This window comes from Protobothrops mucrosquamatus, unplaced genomic scaffold (genome assembly GCF_001527695.2).
Source record: "Protobothrops mucrosquamatus isolate PMUCROS unplaced genomic scaffold, P.Mucros_1.0 scaffold593, whole genome shotgun sequence".
NCBI lineage: Eukaryota > Metazoa > Chordata > Lepidosauria > Squamata > Viperidae > Protobothrops > Protobothrops mucrosquamatus.
This window is the reverse complement of record NW_015386892.1, coordinates 724,558-743,079: the sequence shown is the minus strand read 5'-3', so window position 1 is coordinate 743,079 and position 18,522 is coordinate 724,558. Positions and strand designations below refer to the sequence as shown.

At 48.3% G+C, this 18,522-nt stretch overlaps 1 protein-coding gene across 1 annotated transcript in view; it reads right to left on the bottom strand.

Annotated features, from left to right (window-relative positions):
- Positions 1-346: 346 nt before the first annotated feature.
- PXN (paxillin) overlaps positions 347-18,522 on the bottom strand; it is a 32,390-nt gene continuing 14,214 nt past the window's right edge. Inside the window, exons 2-11 of the mRNA XM_015817474.1 lie at positions 15,608-15,834; positions 12,993-13,090; positions 11,736-11,875; positions 11,249-11,450; positions 10,509-10,644; positions 3,438-3,608; positions 2,875-3,048; positions 2,139-2,220; positions 1,372-1,520; positions 347-718 (exon numbers count right to left, since the gene is read on the bottom strand). Coding sequence (XP_015672960.1) covers positions 452-718; positions 1,372-1,520; positions 2,139-2,220; positions 2,875-3,048; positions 3,438-3,608; positions 10,509-10,644; positions 11,249-11,450; positions 11,736-11,875; positions 12,993-13,090; positions 15,608-15,834 — 1,646 coding nt within the window. The 3' untranslated portion in view covers positions 347-451. The remainder of the gene's footprint in view (positions 719-1,371; positions 1,521-2,138; positions 2,221-2,874; positions 3,049-3,437; positions 3,609-10,508; positions 10,645-11,248; positions 11,451-11,735; positions 11,876-12,992; positions 13,091-15,607; positions 15,835-18,522) is intronic.

Here is an 18,522-nt window from a genome sequence, read left to right as displayed (position 1 = left end):
GCTGGCTCAGAATTCTGGGTGGTGTGGTTCCCCTGTTCTTCAACGGAGGATAGGTTGGAGAAGACCCAACCTCCCTACTCCCTTAGGCAGGGTTCTTCAAACTTGGCCCTTTGATGACTTGTGGGCTTCAATTCCCAGAATTCCTCAGCCAGCATGGCTCAGCATAGAAACCTCTCCCTTTCCCCTCAGCATGCTGGCTGAGGAATTCTGGGAGTTGAAGTCCACAAGTCATAAACGGGCCAAGTTTGAAGACCCCTGCCCTTTATGCCTCTTGCTCTGGATCTTCCCCCCCTTCCCAGAGCAGCTGTGAGCATCTCATTCGCATCCACACACACGAACCCTCTTCCTCCTCATCTCCTACATCAACCCGCTCGAGTTGCTGAACGCGGGACGATACGCAACAAGGCAAGGGGTTTCCTGGCAGGAGATGCCACAAAGGGCGGGCCGAGCCTTAGGAGAAGAGTTTCAGGAAGCAGTTCTGACAGTAAGGCTTGTCGTTCTGCTCTTTGAAGGTTCCCTTGTTGAGTTGCTTGAGGCAGAAGGCACACACGAAGTGTTCCGGGTGAAATTTCTTGGCCATCGCGGTGATGCAGCGGCCTGTGATGGGCTTTTGGCATCCGGAGCAGAGCGAGCCCCGGCGTTCGTGGTAATGCACTTCGCAGTAGGGTTGACCGTCATGTTCGAAGAAGCTGCCATTGATGAACGGGGTGAAGCATTCCTGCCAGGCAAGGAAAAACAATCAGTCCTCGGCTTACAAGCACAACTGCCGCACTGAGCGAATAGGAGTTGCCTTGGGCTGCGTATAAAATACATAAGAGGGAGTTCTTGACTTACAGCCGCAACTGAGATCAACGTTTGCATTGGTAAGCGAGACATTTGTTAATGGCAATGGCACTTCGACTTATATACCGCTTCACAGTGCTTTACAGCCCTATCTAAGCGGTTTATAGAGTCAGTCTCTTGCCCTCCAACAATCCGGGTCCTCATTTTACCAACCTCGGAAGGATGGAAAGCTGAGTCAACCTTGAGCCGGTCAGGATCGAACTACTGGTGGTGGGCAGAGTCAGCCTGCAATACTGCATTCTAACTACTGCACCACCACAGCTCTTCCTTCTTTCCTTCCTTCCTTCCTTCCTTCCTTCCTTCCTTCCTTCCTTCCTTCCTTCCTTCCTTCCTTCCTTCCTTCCCTCCCTCCCTCCCTCCCTCCCATTCATCCTATTTTCTCCTTCCTTCCTTCCTTCCTTCCTTCCTTCCTTCCTTCCTTCCTTCCTTCCTTCCTTCCTTCCTTCCTTCCTTCCTCCAAAGAAACTGTTTCCTTAAAAAATGTTGGAGATGTTACGAGGGAAAGAAAGGAATGGTGGGGTCTCCTACCCGGCAAACGAAACACTCGGGGTGCCACAGGGTGTTCAAGGCCGAGATATAGTTTTCCAGGATGGCCCGGGCACATCCGCCACATTTGGGAGCGAACATGTCGAAGTAATCTTTGCGGCAATAGGCTTTGCCATCCTTCTCATGGAAGCCTAGAAGCCACACGGGACAGAAACCTGGTTAATCCGTCTGAAGGGCAGAACAATCTATGGTGTATACACAGTTTAATATAATAACATCAGAGCAGCCATCAAGACGTAAACGACGCCTCAGGGAAAGAGCTGCCAACAAGTGAACAGTAAACAGCCCGACCAATATAAACTGAGATGTCATACAAATAGAAATCTAAATATTTATAATATTTATAATAATATAATATATAAATGTAATATATAAATTTGTATAAAATATAATATATAAATAGCCCAATATAAACTGAGAGCAAACATCTTTCCTTTCTAGCACTGATGATGTTACCTAGCTGGGTAATGAAACGTCTGCAAGAAAACAACCAAACTCAGAGAACACAATGAACCCACAATCCTCCTCCTCCTCCTCCTCCTCCTCCTCCTCTTCTCCACAAACCCCCCTTCCTTCTAGCACTGATGATGTTACCTAGCTGGGTAATGAAATATCTGCAAGAAAACAACCAAATAAATACCAAGGACCCACAATTCTCCTCCTCCTCCTCCTCCTCCTCCTCCTCCTCCTCCCTTCAATTCTTGAGGGAAAGTCACACATTTTGGCTATCATCCACAGGAGAGCCCTACCTTCAGGGCCAAAGAACGCCCCACACTGTGCGCAGAAGAAGTGTTCTGGGTGCCATGTTCTGTCCAAGGCCGTCACCACTTTCTGAGGAGAAGGAGAAACCACAAACCATGAAGCAGCCCATCGTTCCCCATCCAACCCGGTCAATATTCAGAGAGGGTGGAATTCCACTGGTATAATTCACTAGTCCAGCCCAATGAACAGTGAGGGGAATTACAGGTCATCCTTGATTTACGACCACACAATGGAGCCCACAATTTTCTGAGCATAAAGCGAGGCAGATGTGAGGTGAATTTTGTCCCATTTTATGACCATTCTTGCCACGGTTGTTAAGTGAATCGCTGCCATTGTTTTAAGTTAGTAAGATGCTTGTTAAATTTAATCTGGCTTCCCTGTTTCACTCGGCTTGTCAGAAGGTCGCAAAAGGGGATCACTTGAACCCAGGCCACGACGGCCGTCGTAAATACGAGTCAGTTGCCCAGCATCTGAATTTTGATCCCCTGACCGCGGGGATGCTGCAACGGCCGTAAGTGTGAAAAACGGCCATTAGCCACATTTTTCATGGCCGTAGTAACTGCCAATGGTCAGTAAACGAATTGTTGTAAGTCGACTAACTGGACACCACCCAGCCTGGTCCATGTTGAGGGATGATGGGAAATTAGGATCTCTAGAGGGGACAGATTAGGAAAAGAACTGAGTTAATAGAAAAGGAAGATTATAAAAAAATCAGGGACTTACATCCAGGATGGGGCCGTTGCAGTAGTAACAGCGAGGCGAAAAGAGGTTGTGGTAATCCCTCTCGCAGTAAGGCTGGCTGTCACGCTCAAAGAAATTCCGGGAGCCAATTTCCTCCTGACAATGGGTGCAAACGAAGTGCTCGGGGTGCCAGGTCTTCCCCATGGCGGTGACCACCTAGGGTGGGAGAAGACAAAGAAGAGTCACCCAGACAGATTTCAGGCCTAAGGTGGAACTAGAACTCACCATCTCCTGGTGATTGGCCCAAAATCACCCAGCTGGTTTTCATGTCTAAGGTGGAACTAGAACTCTCCATCCCCTGGTGACTGGTCCATAGTCACCCAGCTGGCTTTCATGCCCTAAAGCAGGACTACAATTCACAACCTCCTGGTGATCGATCCAAAGTCACCCAGCTGGCTTTCCTGGCTAAAGTGGAACTAAAACTCACCGTATCCTGGCGATGGGCCCATAGTCGCCCATGCCTAAGGCAGGACTAGAACTCACCGACGCCTGGATTCTAGTCCTTCACCACAAGCCCAAATGACAGAGCTGAGATTGAGACTCACCTGCCCGGCAATGGGCTTCTTGCAGGCTCCGCACACACCTTTGGCAACGGTTGCTACCCCAAGTTTGTGCAGGTCAGACTGGAGGCTTCCAAGCATGCTGTCCAACTGGCTGCCAGGCTTGGGAGGGGTAGTTGATGGGTAGCTGCCAGCTCCTTTCCCCTGGGACATAAACTAAAGAGAGAGAGCCAAGCAGAGAACGGTGAGATACGAAACACAGCAGTGTCCTTCTAACCGTTGGAACATCAACAGGCGCTTTTGAATTTCCACTCAGGGATTCCTTGGTGCAACTGCAGAAGCTCGCAAAGGATCGCACTTGAGGATAGACAGAAGGGGGGGGTTGTCAAAACCTGTGTCACCATGGTCTCCCTAAGAAAAGGACCCACACATTTTGCAAGCCCAGACAACGTTCAGAGCCACTTCCACACAGCAGGACCCCCCTCAGCGGTTCCACTCGTCCACTCCCCAAAACACAACGCAGCAATTCTGAACGAGGGTGAGGCTAGAGAAAGGAACCCTTTTAAACTTTACTGTAAAAAATTCGATTTTTGTAACAGAGTTGGAATACAGGTAGTCTATTCTAACCCCTGCGCCATCACCGCTCCTAGTAACTTTCATAGGCTGAGATTAACTTTTATAATAATTTATAATTCACTTCTCACAGGGGACTAGCAACTTTACAGGCTTGGTTGCTGAATGTCTATCGCCTTCTCTTTCTCTAGCCCCAAATTTCTCCACCTCCTTGAGATGGCCATGCCAACAGACCTGCAAAATTCATGCTAGATTTTAAAAAAAGCGGACCACCATTTTTTTTAAGCTTGCAACGAAGCAGACCGGCGAGCCTTAGGAAAACCCAGCAAACTCCATTTCTACCAGCCACTTGCAAACTCCATGCAGGGTCCACATTTTTGTCAAAGAACTATTTTCCCACTCAACATGCTGACACAGGCATGAAAAGCAAAAGTCCTGCCTTCTCAGGTGTAGGTGGGCGAGTAGCAAGGACGGGGTCCAAAGGTGAAATAGGAAGGACCTGAAAAGCAGAATTTCAAGAATGAGCTGGGCAGGCTGTAACCGTTTAAAAAGGCTGACGGGACTGTGGAGTTTTAAGAAACTTCTGGATTCCCTGCCTAATTTAAAGACGTATTTTCTCAGTCGTTGACGGAGATGGGCAGCTATTGTGACTGACTGACAGACATGAATGAATGAATGAATATGAATGAATGAATGATCCTCTCTATATTATGCAACATTTTCATTAATTCTCGGGCCAACTATTCTGGTCAGGTTACAGGATTCTAGGCTGTGCCCCACCTAATGCATGGAACCTATTTTCTCCTCCTGGAGCTTCAGATTTCAGCCTACAACCTCCCTCAACAAGACACACTCTGGATGTACCCATTCCAGTTCCCAGAGTTCCTTAGCCCATGGTGCCATTGCAGAGGCTTCTGGGAACTGAAGCCCATACATCTGAAGGACACCAGGTCAGGGAATCCTGGGATTTACCCAGACTTAGTTACGATCGGCGAAAACTTTACTTTCATGAAGCAGGAGAACATCAAAGACAGATCGTGCCTGCTGCGGTGGGGAGAAGGAAGCCTCCTCTGTTTGACAGCTAACCGACACCAAGGTTTTGGAGGAAGGGGCCTCTCCGCTGGGCTGGGTGGGAATCGGTGTCTGCTCGAGGGAAACTTCTTCCAACAGCATTTCCCACGGGATGGGAGGCTGAATCGGGTGGGCGGATGGCACAAAGCGCAGCTGAGGGATATGTGGCGATGCGGGCAAGGCCAGGGGAGGTGGTGGTGGAGGAGGAGGAGGAGCAGATGAGAGAGAAGAGCCCAGAGTGGCTTTGACAGAAGCGGCCTGGGAGACATCTTTTGGAAGCTGTGGTGGAGGAGAAGGCAGGACAGAGACGGTTCTCCTCAGAGGAAGGGGTGACATAGCAGGAATGATCACCTGAGGGAAAAAAGGCAGGAAGAAACATGAACAGTTCAAAGACAGAAAGACTTGGAGGCACCAGAAGAAGATCATGGAGGTCAACCTTCTCCAACCCGGGCACTTCTCAAAGGGTGGAGGTCAACTCCAGAAGTCTCACCAATGGACATGTAGGCTGGGGGAGTCTGAGAGTTGAGGTCTACCCTTTTTGGAAACCAAAGGGTTGGAGAAACGTAACCGTACCCCTACCTCACCTTCCTGAAGAACATAGAGCTTCCATCGGAACACAACAACAGCAAAAACAGAATAACAACAACTAGAAGCATTTCCAAGTAGAAACGGAAAGCCTGCATCTTTGTAGGCTTTCATCTGTTGAGTTCCTTCTGCCTCCAACTGGATGGAAGGGGCTTCAAAAGCCATCTAAGGATGCTAAGCATTCCATCCAAGAAAACGGGGATCCAAGGTCTTCCTTGGAAAAATCCAGGAGGCCTCCCTCTACAACTTCCAATTTCTAAGGAACTGACCCACGACTGGCCCCTGTTGGGAACCCCAAACCAATCAGAGATGAAAACAGTCCAGAGGAGTACGGATTTTGAGCCAACTAACTAAGCCACCGTGTGGTGAACTTCAACTGATGGGAATTAGCAGTTTGAGAGCAGAATGAATATTCCCCATCTCTCTTACTTCCTAGTAATCAACCAGCAAAACAAGCTTATCTTGAATCTGCTTTTCTGGACTCCAGCAGGATATTAAGGCCCATAAAAAATAATAAGAATTGGAAGGGACCTTGGAAGTCTTCTAGTCTGACCCCCTCTCAAGCAGGAAATCCTAAACCATTTCAGACCAATCTCTTCTTTAAAAACCTCCAGTGGTGGAGCACCCACAACTTCTGGAGGCAAGCTGTTCCACCGGTTAATTGTTCTCACTGTCAGGAAATTCCTCCTTAGTTCTAGGTTGGTTCTCTCCTTGCTGAGTTTCCATCCGTTGCTTCTTGTCCTGCCTTCTGGTGCTTTGGAGAATAGGTATATTCTCCAAATATACTTCAGAGAATAGGCCCACAATTTACAAGGGAGGGATGCCTTTTTTTTTTTGACCTGCAATCAAGGAAGCATCTGCTTTTCTCTCAATTCAGAAGCTGCCTCACAACGTTCCTCTCTGCTCTATCTTGGCCCTCAAGAGAAGGACCTCTGCTCTCTGCCCATTCCTAATGTTCAAATCGGCCGGCAAGACTCTTAATGGGCAAAACACGAAGGGTGAAAATTAAGAAATGATCTTGGTGTCATCTGCTGTAGGCCTAACCAAGAAGAGAGGAGATCCATCTGCCACCAGCCATGGAAATGCTCTCTCTGGACTTACCAAGAGATACTCTGCAACCAACACTCCACAACTATGTTCCTCCTATCAACTGGAAGACTCCTTCAGAGCTCCTCGGCTACCTTTTCAATTTGTTGACTACCATCCTTCTTTTTCTTTTGAGGCCTGGAGGTGATGACGACCCCCTCGGTCAACCAGTCGTCGGGCCTTCGTTGCCAATCTTCCTCTTCGACTTTGCTGATGCCCAACCTGTCTTGAAGTTCCTCGATCAGGCGGTCTTGGGAGACGCTTTTATGGAAGATGACCGGGCCCAGCTTGCGTCTCGGCGAGAGATCGCGGCACATGGGGTGCACGTTGGAGATCTCTCTGGTTTTCCTGATCACCGATTGGATCTTAAGGGGAGGAAAACGTTCGGGTTGAGCAAGCTTCCCCTTGAACTGGAAGGCACAGGGTGCGAGGTCTTTGCGTTCGCCGGGGTTAGTGGTCACAAGCCGGGAAAGCAGGAATGACCTCCTTCCTCAACGGGAGGACAGTCTTTTTGGCACGGCCATCAGCAGCCAATCCATTGTTAGGAAAGCTCTCCAACTGCAGCCACCTCATCCAAACGTGAAGGTGAGGGGTCCTGGGTACCCTCTGAGCTTGTTTTCGTGCAGACATTTCATTACCCAAGTAGGTAGCAACATCAGTGCTAGTAAAGAGTTGGGTTTGCTCTCCGTTTATATTCTGCTGGCTTGCCTGTCAGTGTTCTTAGAGATTCTTTGGCTGTGGTGAAGACCACCGCCACCAACACTGACAGTCAAGCCACTAGAACGTAAACTGAGAGTAAACTACACTTCTCACTAGCATTGATGTTGTTACCTAGTTGGACAATGAAATATCTGCAAGAAAACAAGCAAGCTCAGAGAGCACCAGGGACCCCAATAATCCTCCTCCTCCTTTCTGCAAATCCCATCCCCTTCTAGCACTGACAATGTTACCTAGCTGGATAATGAAACGTCTGCAAGAAAACAAGCAAGCTCAGAGAGCACCAGGGACCCCTCATGTCAACCCTGAGCTACAAATATTCTCCTTTATTAAACATGAAAATTCAGCTCCTTTGGCCAAATGGAGCAGCCGAGACTTGGTGAGGGGTTTAGAAAGACCCTTAAAACCACCAAAATCAATGGAGAAGTTGGACACTCCTGGTTTACAGCCATAGGCCTAAGGAACAGACATTTCCCGTGGTTTGATCTTAGGCAGGCGACGTCTTTCTGCCACAATCCACAACTGTGTTTCTCAACCTACGCAACTTTTAAGACGCATGGGTGGAGAATTGAAGCCTCTGAAGTCCCTATCTCTTAAAAGTGGTTGAGAAATCCTGGTGTACAGAAGGTGATTCCTACGTGGAGGTGAGCCCTATCCTTGTCATTTAAGGTGGCTCCATTTCTCTCCAACAAGAGCATCCCAAGGGAGCATTCTCTCTTTCTCTGCTCAGCAGAGAGCCCAGCGAAAACCCAAAACATATTAAGAGCAACACCAAACACCGTCCTACACCACGGGCTGGTTGTATCTATCTAGGAGAAGCATGCAGACTTCCTAAATCCAGGGGCAAACTCCAAAGCACGTTTCATGCGCAGCCCAACGAGAAGCAGCATGGAGACACCAGCTCACTCATCTCTCCCCATTCATTCTTAGGCCTGCCTGGCTCGAAGTGGACATCCTCTCCGCCACAGGGACCGCAGGACCAGCGATACGGTCCAGTTCCTCTTCCCAGACATGTCCTGCAGCCTTTGGAGTAGCCGCAACCCCATTCGGAAGGCTGTTCTTTCTGGATCCCCTCTGGGCAACATCAGGACAGCTGTTTGCCCTCACTGGATCTCGAATTTCGGCCCTCTGGTTTGAGGCCTGCTGCGGCGTAGCCCAGCCTGGCTGACTTTTGGTGCCTGGGAAACTCTCCCATCTTTCTACATTAAAAAGGTCGGGTGGCCCAACCTGGTCCTTCTTGACAGACGTCCTTGGGGCCAACAGAGATGTTTCTGAATGACTCTGCCTGGTGTAACCGATTGTCCTCATTCCATTCTCCTTGAGAAAAGGAGCTTTGCGATGAAAGGGAGCCCTCTCTTCATGTTCTTGGGGAGCTGACATCTTCAAAAACCTGCTCGAAACCGAAGGAAGGTCATCCTTGACTTCACGGTTGAGGTTCTCCTTCCAAAGTCCTTCTGGTTTCCTGGGTTTTTGACTCAGTGTTCCTGCGCCATCCGCACAAATAAATAATGACTCGGGCTCTGAAGAAGAGACGCGTGTCTTCTCAAGGGTGGTTTTGCTGGGCCCATCTGAACTTGGGAGAGGGGCAGACGCTTTACCAAGGGGGGGTTTCGTCCAAGCTCTGGCAGGGTGACGATGCAACGTGGTGGAAGAAGGTTCTGGAATCGCAGCCACCGCTACACTGCTGCTTTTCTCATCAATGTGAAGGACCTTCAACTCAAGAGGGACCTCAGAGCCCAGGTCACACCCATCGTGTTTGGCCCTGTGTGGCTTGGAGGCCAGCGGAGGGACCGTGTGGGATGGAGCTGGGCCAGGTGGTCCAGTAGAGGGCTGCAGGGAAGGCTCAGAGGCTAGAGATATGGTGGAACTGGTCTGAAAGAGAAAGGAAGGCGGGAAGAAGGAAGGGGGAGAGAGAGAGAGAAAGAGAGAGAAAGGAAGACGGGAGAAAAGATGGAAACAGGATTGAAGGAAGAAGGAAAAAAAGCAGAAAGCGGCAGAAAAATAAAGAGGGCCCCACATTAAACCCACTCAAGTTAATTAAAGGCAAAGGAGATCCAGGGAAAAAGGTCATAAAAAATCTAATAATTCCTGGTAGCAGCCTAATCACAAAACAGGTTGTCTTCTCCTTATGGACTAAAGATCACAGGTCTCCAAGGTTGGCATTTAGGACTTGTGGACTTCAACTTCCAGAATCCCTCAGCTTGGCTGGGGAATTCTGAGAGTTGAAGTCCACAAGTCTTAAAGTTGCCAAAATTTGGAGATCCCTGGATCAGATGATGCCAAAATAGACCTCTAACTCAGGGGTCCCCAACCCCCGGTCCGTGGACCGGCACCAGGCCGCGACATGCCAGCAACTGGTCCACACAAACAAGCAAAGCCCCATCCATGGGATGCAGGCAGCACACACAACCATGCACCCTGTGGAAAAACCTCTCTGCACGGAACCGGTCCCAAGGGACCAAGGCATGAGCTTGCAAAGGAGAAGAGTTGCAAATGCAGAGTGTAAGTTCACATAGAATTTGGCTCAATTCAGCAGCCAAAGATGGTGCTCCCTACTGGTATTGATGATGTTACCTAGTTGGGTCATGAAATGTCCGCAAGAAAACAGCCAAGTTCAGAGAGCACCAACGATTCCTCAGTCCTCCTTCTTCTCCTCCTCCTCTTCCTCCTCCACCACCACCATCACCAGCAGCACCACCCCACAAACCCCACTCCCTTCTAGCACTGATGATGTTACCCAGTTGGGTAATGAAACATCTGCAAGAAAACCACCAAACTCAGAGAGCACCAAGGACCCCACAGTCATTGTCCTCCTCCTCCTCCTCCTCCTCCTCCTCCTCCTCCTCCTCCTCCTCCTCCTTCCCACAAACTCCACTCCCTTCTAGCACTGATGATGTTACCTAGTTGGGCAATGAAACGTCTGCAAGAAAACCAGCCAAACTCCGAGAGTACCAGGGGCCCCACATAACCCAAGACATCTCGGTTGACGCCAATTTGTGAACAAGGGGTTAAGGTTGAAGATGTGCCAAGACAATCATCCCTAGGCCAGAAAAGGAAGGGGGACAAATGATAACAAGAGGGCACCTTGAAGTCTGAAAGGGAAGCCATGAGCTCATCCAGTTCTCTGGTTGCTGAAGAGGCAGAGATGCGGGTCTGTTGCTGGCTGGAGATGAACCTCTGGGGACTGTTCATCTCTCCCTGATTCACAGTAATAGCTGGTCTAATGGAGGCAAAGGAGACAGAAGGGGTCATCTGAGACGGGCTTCCAGGAACAGAGAGAAAGACCCCTGCCCCACCCACCCCCATCCCAGCCCCCTGTGGCCTTCGCCTTTCCAGGTAGAGCAGACAGGTCCAACCCACAGCCCATAGGCAGCTAGGAATACGACCCTCACAAGATAATAAGAAATATTAAAAAATAAAGGTAATTTATTCCTTTTGTACATTAACTATATTAACTTCATTAACTAGATTACAGGTAGTTCTCCACTCCTTCGGGAACTCTGGGAATTGAAATCCACTCATCTTAAAGCCTGTGGCTAGGAAATTCTGGGCGTTGAAGTCCACCCATCTTAAAACATTCTGGACTGGGAACTCTGGGACTTGAAGTCCACCCATCTTAAAATGTGTGGCCAGGAAATTCTGGGAGTGGAAGTTCATCCATCTTAAAGCATGCTGACAGGGGAATTCTGGGGCTTGAAGTCCACCCATCTTAGAGTTGCCAAGGTTGAGAAAGACTGTTCTAATGGAAGACACCATGAATTGCACTCTCTCTCCAGAAACCACCACAGCCTAGCCGGAGGGATAGCAGTCCGGTGGCTACTCACACTGGGCTGGGCACGGAGCTCTCCAGTTCATCCAGAAGGCTCTCCACGCTGGGGCACACTTCTTCCACCCCGGGCCCTCCGTTCCACTTGGGCTTTTCCTTCGCCGGAGCCATCGGCTGTGCGGTCAAAGAGGTAGTGTTCTCCAGGAGGCTGTAGTGAGAGCCGGTCCCACCAGGCTGCGAGGGGCTTCCCGGGGTCTCATCTGACAAGTAAAAAAACACAGACAGGACTTGGAAGCGCCTTTCCCCATCCAGAAGGCAGCCAGGTGACTCACTTAACAACAGAAAGGTTGCAAAATGAGGCAAAACTCACTTAAATTTCTCACTTCTCACATTTTGGAGTCCATCGTGATCGTAGGTTGAGGACTACCCTGTGTAGCCATTCCAGGTTCCGGTTGTGCTGCCGCTCTCCTCCTCCCCCCTTTGCTCTCACCACCCCCCCTTCCTCCCCAGCCCCCCATCGGTCCTAGAGCCCGGCCCCCTCATACCTGTGGGACTGCCAGGTGGGGGGTTGTGTTGGACAGCGTTCAATTCCAAGAGGAGCCGGTCCAGTTCTGACAGGTTATTGCCTAAGGAGGAGCTCATCAGGGTGGGAGACGGTTCCGCAGACTTCTGTTTATTGGGGAAACTGGAGTTGGAGGGATAAACACAGGGTCAGTTTGAAGGGATTCCTAAGCAACAATGCTCTGATCAAACAGGTTCCCTTCCTTCCTTCCTTCCTTCCTTCCTTCCTTCCTTCCTTCCTTCCTTCCTTCCTTCCTTCCACCCTGTCTTATTCCTTTTCCCTCCCTTTCCTTCCTCTCTCTTTTCCTTCCTTCCTCCGTCCCCCTTCCTCTTACTCCTTTTCCCTCTCTCCTTTCCTTCCTCTTTCTTTTCCTTCCTCCTTCCTCCCTCCCTCCACCCTTCCTGTGTCTTATTCGTTTTCCCTCTCTCCCTCGTTTTCCTTCCTCCCTTCTTCCCTCCTTCCACCCTTCCACTCTTCCTATTACTCCTTTTCCCTCCCTCCTTTCCTTCCTCTGTCTTTGTTTTCCTTCCTTCCTCCTTCCCTCCCTCCCTTCCTGTCTTGCTCTCTTTACCTCCCCTCCCTCTCTCTCTCTCTCCCTTTATTTTCCATTCCTCTCTATTTCTCCCTTCCCTTCCTTCCTTCCTTCTTCCCGTCCCTTCCCTTTCTTTATTTTTACATGTTTGTTTTTCACATAGGAACCACAAGAGCGATGCACGTGGGAAAAGTTGGCAAAGGCACAGCGGTAATAGAAGAAGCTGCCTTATGCTGGCTTGGTTGCATGTTGCAATAAGCTGTGGTTTGTTTACCCAGGACACTTGGCTGGATGCCTAGAACATGCTAACGCCAATCTAAACAATTGGTGTGAGTTACAATCATAGCCCCTGAATCAACCTCTCCCCTTCGGTATGACCACAAGGGCATTTCCCAGCCCCGTCTGACACCCGGGGGCTGAACTAGCTAGATAATACAAGGAACAATGGATGGAAAGTGATCAAGGAGAGATTCAACCTAGAAGGGAGGAGAAACTTCCTGACAGTGAGGACAATTAACCAGTGGAACGGCCTGCCTCCAGAAGTTGTGGGTGCTTCATCGCTGGAGGTTTTTTAAGAAGAGACTGGGCAGCCATTTGTCCAGAAATGGTCTAGGCGGTCTCCTGCTTGAGCAGGGGGCTGGACTAGATGACCCCCCCAAGGTCCCTTCCAACTCTGTTATTCTAATCAAGGTGGGGAAAATAGAATACCTATAGACGTGTTCCTCGTCACTGGCCCGCGAAGGAGAGATGGCGCACTCTCTGGACACAGAGGCACTGGAACTATACACAGGAGACTGAGACGGCGGCTGCAAAAATGAATTGGACATTTTATTGAAACCCAAGTTAGGATCGCCAGCTCCATCGGTCAATATTTCTTCTAGAAGATCCGACTGCACTAGAAAAAACAGCTGTGGGAGCTACACAGGCGGTCCTTCACCTACGTCCACAACTGAGCCCCAAACTTTTAAAATTTAAATTTAAAAAAATAAATTAAATTAAAAATTAAAACACAAAAAAGAAAAAACTTTTAAATGGCCAGCGATAAAATAGGAACAGTCCTGTGCTGGATCAGGAAATGCTCTCTGTGAAAAGAGGAGTCAGCATTTAAATCCCCACCGGATATCAGGCACAATGAGCTCCTCACGGCTAACACAACACAGCACAACTCCACTTCACAAAGCTACAGCCAAAAGCAGGTTTCTTCCGATGAAGTCAAGGAAGCAGCAAATCTTTAACGCCGCTTCCAGCTGCCAGGGAATCACCAAAGGGTGTCTGGTTTTCATACTTAGGACCGTATGCAGCGTCCCCATGGTCACGTGATCAAAATTCGGACGCTTGGCAACTGACTCGTATTTATGACGGTTGCAGTAGGGTCCCGGGGTCTCCACGTGATCCCCTTTTTCAACCTTCTGACAGGCAACGTCAACGGGGAAGCCCGCTTCACTTCACAACCGTGTAGCTGAGAACTGGTGAGAAAGGTCGTAAAATGGGGCAAAGCTCACGACAAATGTCTCGCTTAACGACAAGAGATCCGGGGCTCAATGGTGGGCATAAGTTGAGGACTGCCTGTATTCTAGGTCCTAAGTCTGGCTGTGGTGAAGGAGAAGCCGAGCCGCTGAAATCAGTAATATGAGTCAGCATCTCCTCTGCGAGCAATAATTAAGCTCTTTTATGCAAAACGGCCACGAAGGAGCCACTGAGTTAACAACATTAGTGCGATGATGTTGTAAGAAGAGATGCTCTTCAAGGGACTCGTGAAGAGAGTGGTTTTATAGAGAGCAGGAATTAAATTAGGCTTACATTCTATTTGGAAGCGGCAAAAGGATGTCTCTAACTTATTACTGACGGATTTGTTTTTACCTTGGCTCTGGTCCTTGAGTTATGACTCTAATGGAACCAGTCCATTACGTCGTGACAGTTGCAAAGCACAACTACTGACCCGATTTTATGACCTTTTTTGCATTGGTGGTGAAGTGAACCCAGTCGTTTCCGACTCTAGGAGCCGGTGTCCATCTCTGTTTCTTAGCCAAGGGAGACAGTGTTGTCCGAAGACACTTCTGTGGTCACGTGGCCAGCACGACTATACACCGAGAGCCACGGAATGCTATTGCCTTCCCACCGAAGTGGTACCTAGTTATCTACTTGCATTTTCAGGCTTTCGAACTGCTCAATGGGCAGGAGCTGGAGCAAGGAACGAGAGCTCACCCCATCGCACGGTGCTAGGTCTCAAACCTGGGCTGTCAGCTTTTTAGCTGACAAGCTCAGCATCTTTAACCACTGAGCTAAACAGTAATAATAATCAATAACGTTTATTTTGTCAGCAAAATTTAGAAGAACACAACCAAGGCGAGGCAGATAAAAACAATAATATAGCTTTAGCTTTTAGTTTTGTTTTTGATCCTACCATCATTATTTTTATAAATAACTCAACGCAGTGAACGTATCTGATGCTCCTTCCTGCACTTATAGTAACTACTAGCTGAATAAATCACAAAGTCTAACTTTGACTCCTCTGTAACTGCGTCAGTACAGTTGTTACTCGAGCGATCAACCTAAAACATGAATAGGAACAAAATTATAAAACTAAAAACGACGTATTCCCCTACAATTAACAGCTAGGATGCATCAAACCAAGTCGTGTTTTAAAACGAAGGTAAATATGTCTTTGGCCAATTGTAGCTGCTTTTCCTGTTGTACAGCTACACAACATTTAACTACTGCGCAGGTAATGAACGGTTTTAACTTCTGAAGGAGGAAATTCAGGTAAAATTGATCTGGCCTCCCCAGAAGGAAATTTATGTCGACTGAGCTATAAAATTTACAGTCATGATACGTGTGAAAAAGTTTGAACTTCTGGTCAAATGCACTTCAGACCCAGGAATTTTGCCACGCATGTAGTCCTCAACTTATGACCCTAATTAAGCGCAACATTTCTGCTGCTAAGCAAGGAAGCTGTGAAACGAATCACGCCCCGTTTTACAACCATTCTCGCCACCGTTCAGCAAACCGCTGAAGTTGTTAAAGGAATAGGGTGGCCGTTAAGCGAATCCAGTTCTTCCTAATTTGACTTTTCTTATCGGACGCCCCAGGGACCTGGCCGCTGTCATAAAGACAGGCCAGTGGCCAAACCCCCAGATTTTGAACACGCGACCCTGGGGATGCTGCTGCAACGGTTGTAAATATGAGGACCATTTTTTTTCAGTGCTGTTGTGATTTCAAACAGTCACTAAATGAATCCTTGTAAGGTGAGGTCTTCTCTGCGCTTCTTTCAAAGTACAGGAGGAAGAGCGTTATGGAAAGTTAAGATTTAGTAAATACGATACCTGCTGGTGGGGGTTTCTCGGAAGGACGGGGTGCCATTGCTCTAAAGAGATGCTCACGGTCCCGTTCAAGGCCTCGGTGGAAGGAGGAGGCGGCACCGGCGGTGGCAGAGACACTTCTTGGTAAGTGTGGTTTCCAGTTGGATAAGAATACGAGGTTTCCTCCGACAGAAACACCGGCCGTTTGGAGATATGGGAGGTCGTGGATTCCAGATCTGCCAGCAAGGCATCTGCACAAAAGCCACAAGCAAAAGGAGATTGGTCGGGTTGACGTCACCAGAATTACTTCTTCGCTGGCAGAAACCTCCCCCTTAACCAAGTTTCCAGTTCAAGCATTCGCTAGGCGATGACTCCCACGGGGGTCCCGAGGAAGCCCCTGCTTTGATCCATAATTAAAAGTCTTCTTTCTTTGTAGAACTCGATCAAAAGGCCGAGCCCGACCCCCCAAAAAAGAAAAGAAAAGGCTTTGAACGCTGAAAAATAAAAGTGGGGAGAGGTGTGACGGCTCAACGCTTGCAGCAGCTCTGCTCAAGAGGAACTGAGAGAGGCCGAGACGACTAAAGTCTGAGAGCAGCTAATTACTAGTTTTGGCACCGTGAACTCAGTCAAGACGTGGCCGCAAGCAAGCCTCGGGGCCAAACACAGATCTCTGAATCAGCCAAAAACCTAGGAAGAGTCATCTGTGTGAAGAGATGGGTCTCTCCCATCTGCTTTCCAGATGCAGAGGGTTAACGTGGGCTGCAGGTAACTGCAATCTCGTTTCCTAAACATGTTGGGTCAGATTGCAAATTCCTAAGGAAAGAATTAAGTCTCTTCTTAAAATAAGGCGAACGTGGTTACCTTGCAAAAGGGCAAGAAGGAAAAGTGGAACGTGGAGGGGGCAGGGCTTTCAACCTGTAATTTTCCAGCCTTCTTCCATAAAAAATACTAGAAGCAACAGATAGAAACTAATCAAGGAGAGAAGCAACCTAGAACTAAGGAGAAACTTCCTGACAGTCAGAACAATTAACCAGTGGAACAACCTGCCTCCAGAAGCGGTGAATGCTCTAACACTGGAAGTTTTTAAGAAGAGACTAGACAGCCATTTGTCTGGAATGGTACAGGGCTTCCTGCCTGAGCAGGGGGTTGGACTAGATGACCTCCAAGGTCCCTTCCAACTTTATTATTATTATTAAAATAGGCAGAGGAAACCCAATGCCAAGATTAGCCAACTTGGTCTTCGACAGAAAAAGGCCAATATGTGGGGTCTTCGGTGTTCTCTGAGCTTGGTGGTTTGCTTGCAGATGTTTTATTACCCAACTAGCTAACATCATCAGTGTTAGAAGGGAAGGGAATATGGAATATGCCAGATATGGTTGTCATAATGCGACCAACTTCAATTTGGAGTGCCCTCTGGATAACATACTCAACCCTCCCACACACAAGAGATTCTTCAAGGGAATGAAGTTTTAGGTGACTTTTGTTGATGTAGTTTTGCATTAGAAAAGAGTTAAACAGAGCATGGGGGGGGGGAATCTGTCTCTATGTTGTGAAATTAAAAGAGTTTTCAGCATGTTAGCTGCATTTGTAGATTAGAGCTGGAAAACTCCAAGCATTTAGTTGCACGTGACTGTCTCTCACCGTGGATTATTTCCATACAGGAAACTGCGTGTCTCCAGCAAGGATATCCGTGCATGTAATAAACACACACACACATACACACTGCTGGGCATGGCCATTGTATTCCTCCAGCTTCTCGGATGAGAAGCAAAATGTTTTTTCAAGGAAAAAGCAACAAGAAGGAAGTCCAGTTGCCTTTTGGAAAAAAGCACCGTTGGGACAACCATGACTGTCCTGGATGATGACTGAGAATCATCTACTTCCAGATGTGTTGCAACTTCTACACACCATCCTTGCAGAGAAGGATGGCAGGGGAAGCTGTGCGTTTGTATGTATTTGTGTGTGTGTGTGTGTGTTTGTGTGTGTATCCAGGAGGGGAAACACTAGTGTAGATCCCTTTAAAGCTTTCCTTTTTTCCCCTTTACCCAACCCTTTCCCCTCCCCTATTTTCCTACTATTTCCTTTTGTATTTTTGAATTATATATTATAAACGAATAAATGAATAGATATTGAAGAGGGGGAAAAGAGACGACGTGAGGTTAACCGTAAAGCTGCTTGTTTGGAGTACAGGCAACAAACACACATGCAGACACACAAAGGGGCAGGTCTCAACCCTGGTGTAACTTCCCTCCACGTCTTTTCTCCCTGCCTGAACAAATGTGAGGGATTCTGTCTTCTGGCTCTCTCAACGATCCCTCCAGGGCAAGAAACGCTAGCTGGTTCCCTGCCAGCTGCCTCCAGGGAAGAAAATTATAGCAAGCAGCCCTCTTAAATATACAATATTCGGAAACAACGCAGCTTGCAAAACAGAGATCCCCGCAGGCAGGGGATTAAATTAGATCCCTAATCGCCCTCGCTAATTAAGGAGACTCAAAGGATGCCCTGAGTCATAGCATGCAAACACAGGTAGTCCTTGACTTAGGACCACCATGGTCCTTTTTGTGGCTGCTGAGCGAGACCGTGTTTAAGTGAGTTTTGCTCCATTTTGCCCCATCTTTCTTGCCACGGTTCTTGAGTGAATTCTCTGCCGTTGTTAAGTTAGGAACACGGTTGTTAAGTGAATCTGGCTTCCCCGTTGATTTTGCTGGTCAGAAGGTCACAAAAGGGGATGATTGTGTGAGCCCAGGACAATCCGAGGAGGAAGAGGAGGACTGTGGGGTCCTTGGTGCTCTCTGAGCTGGGTGGTTTTCTTGCAGACGTTTCATTAGCCGGAAGAAGAAGAAGAAGAAGAAGAAGAAGAAAAGAAGAAGAAGAAGAAGAAGAAGAAGAAGAAGAAGAAGAAGAAGAAGAAGAAGAGGAGGAGGAGGAGGAGGAGGAGG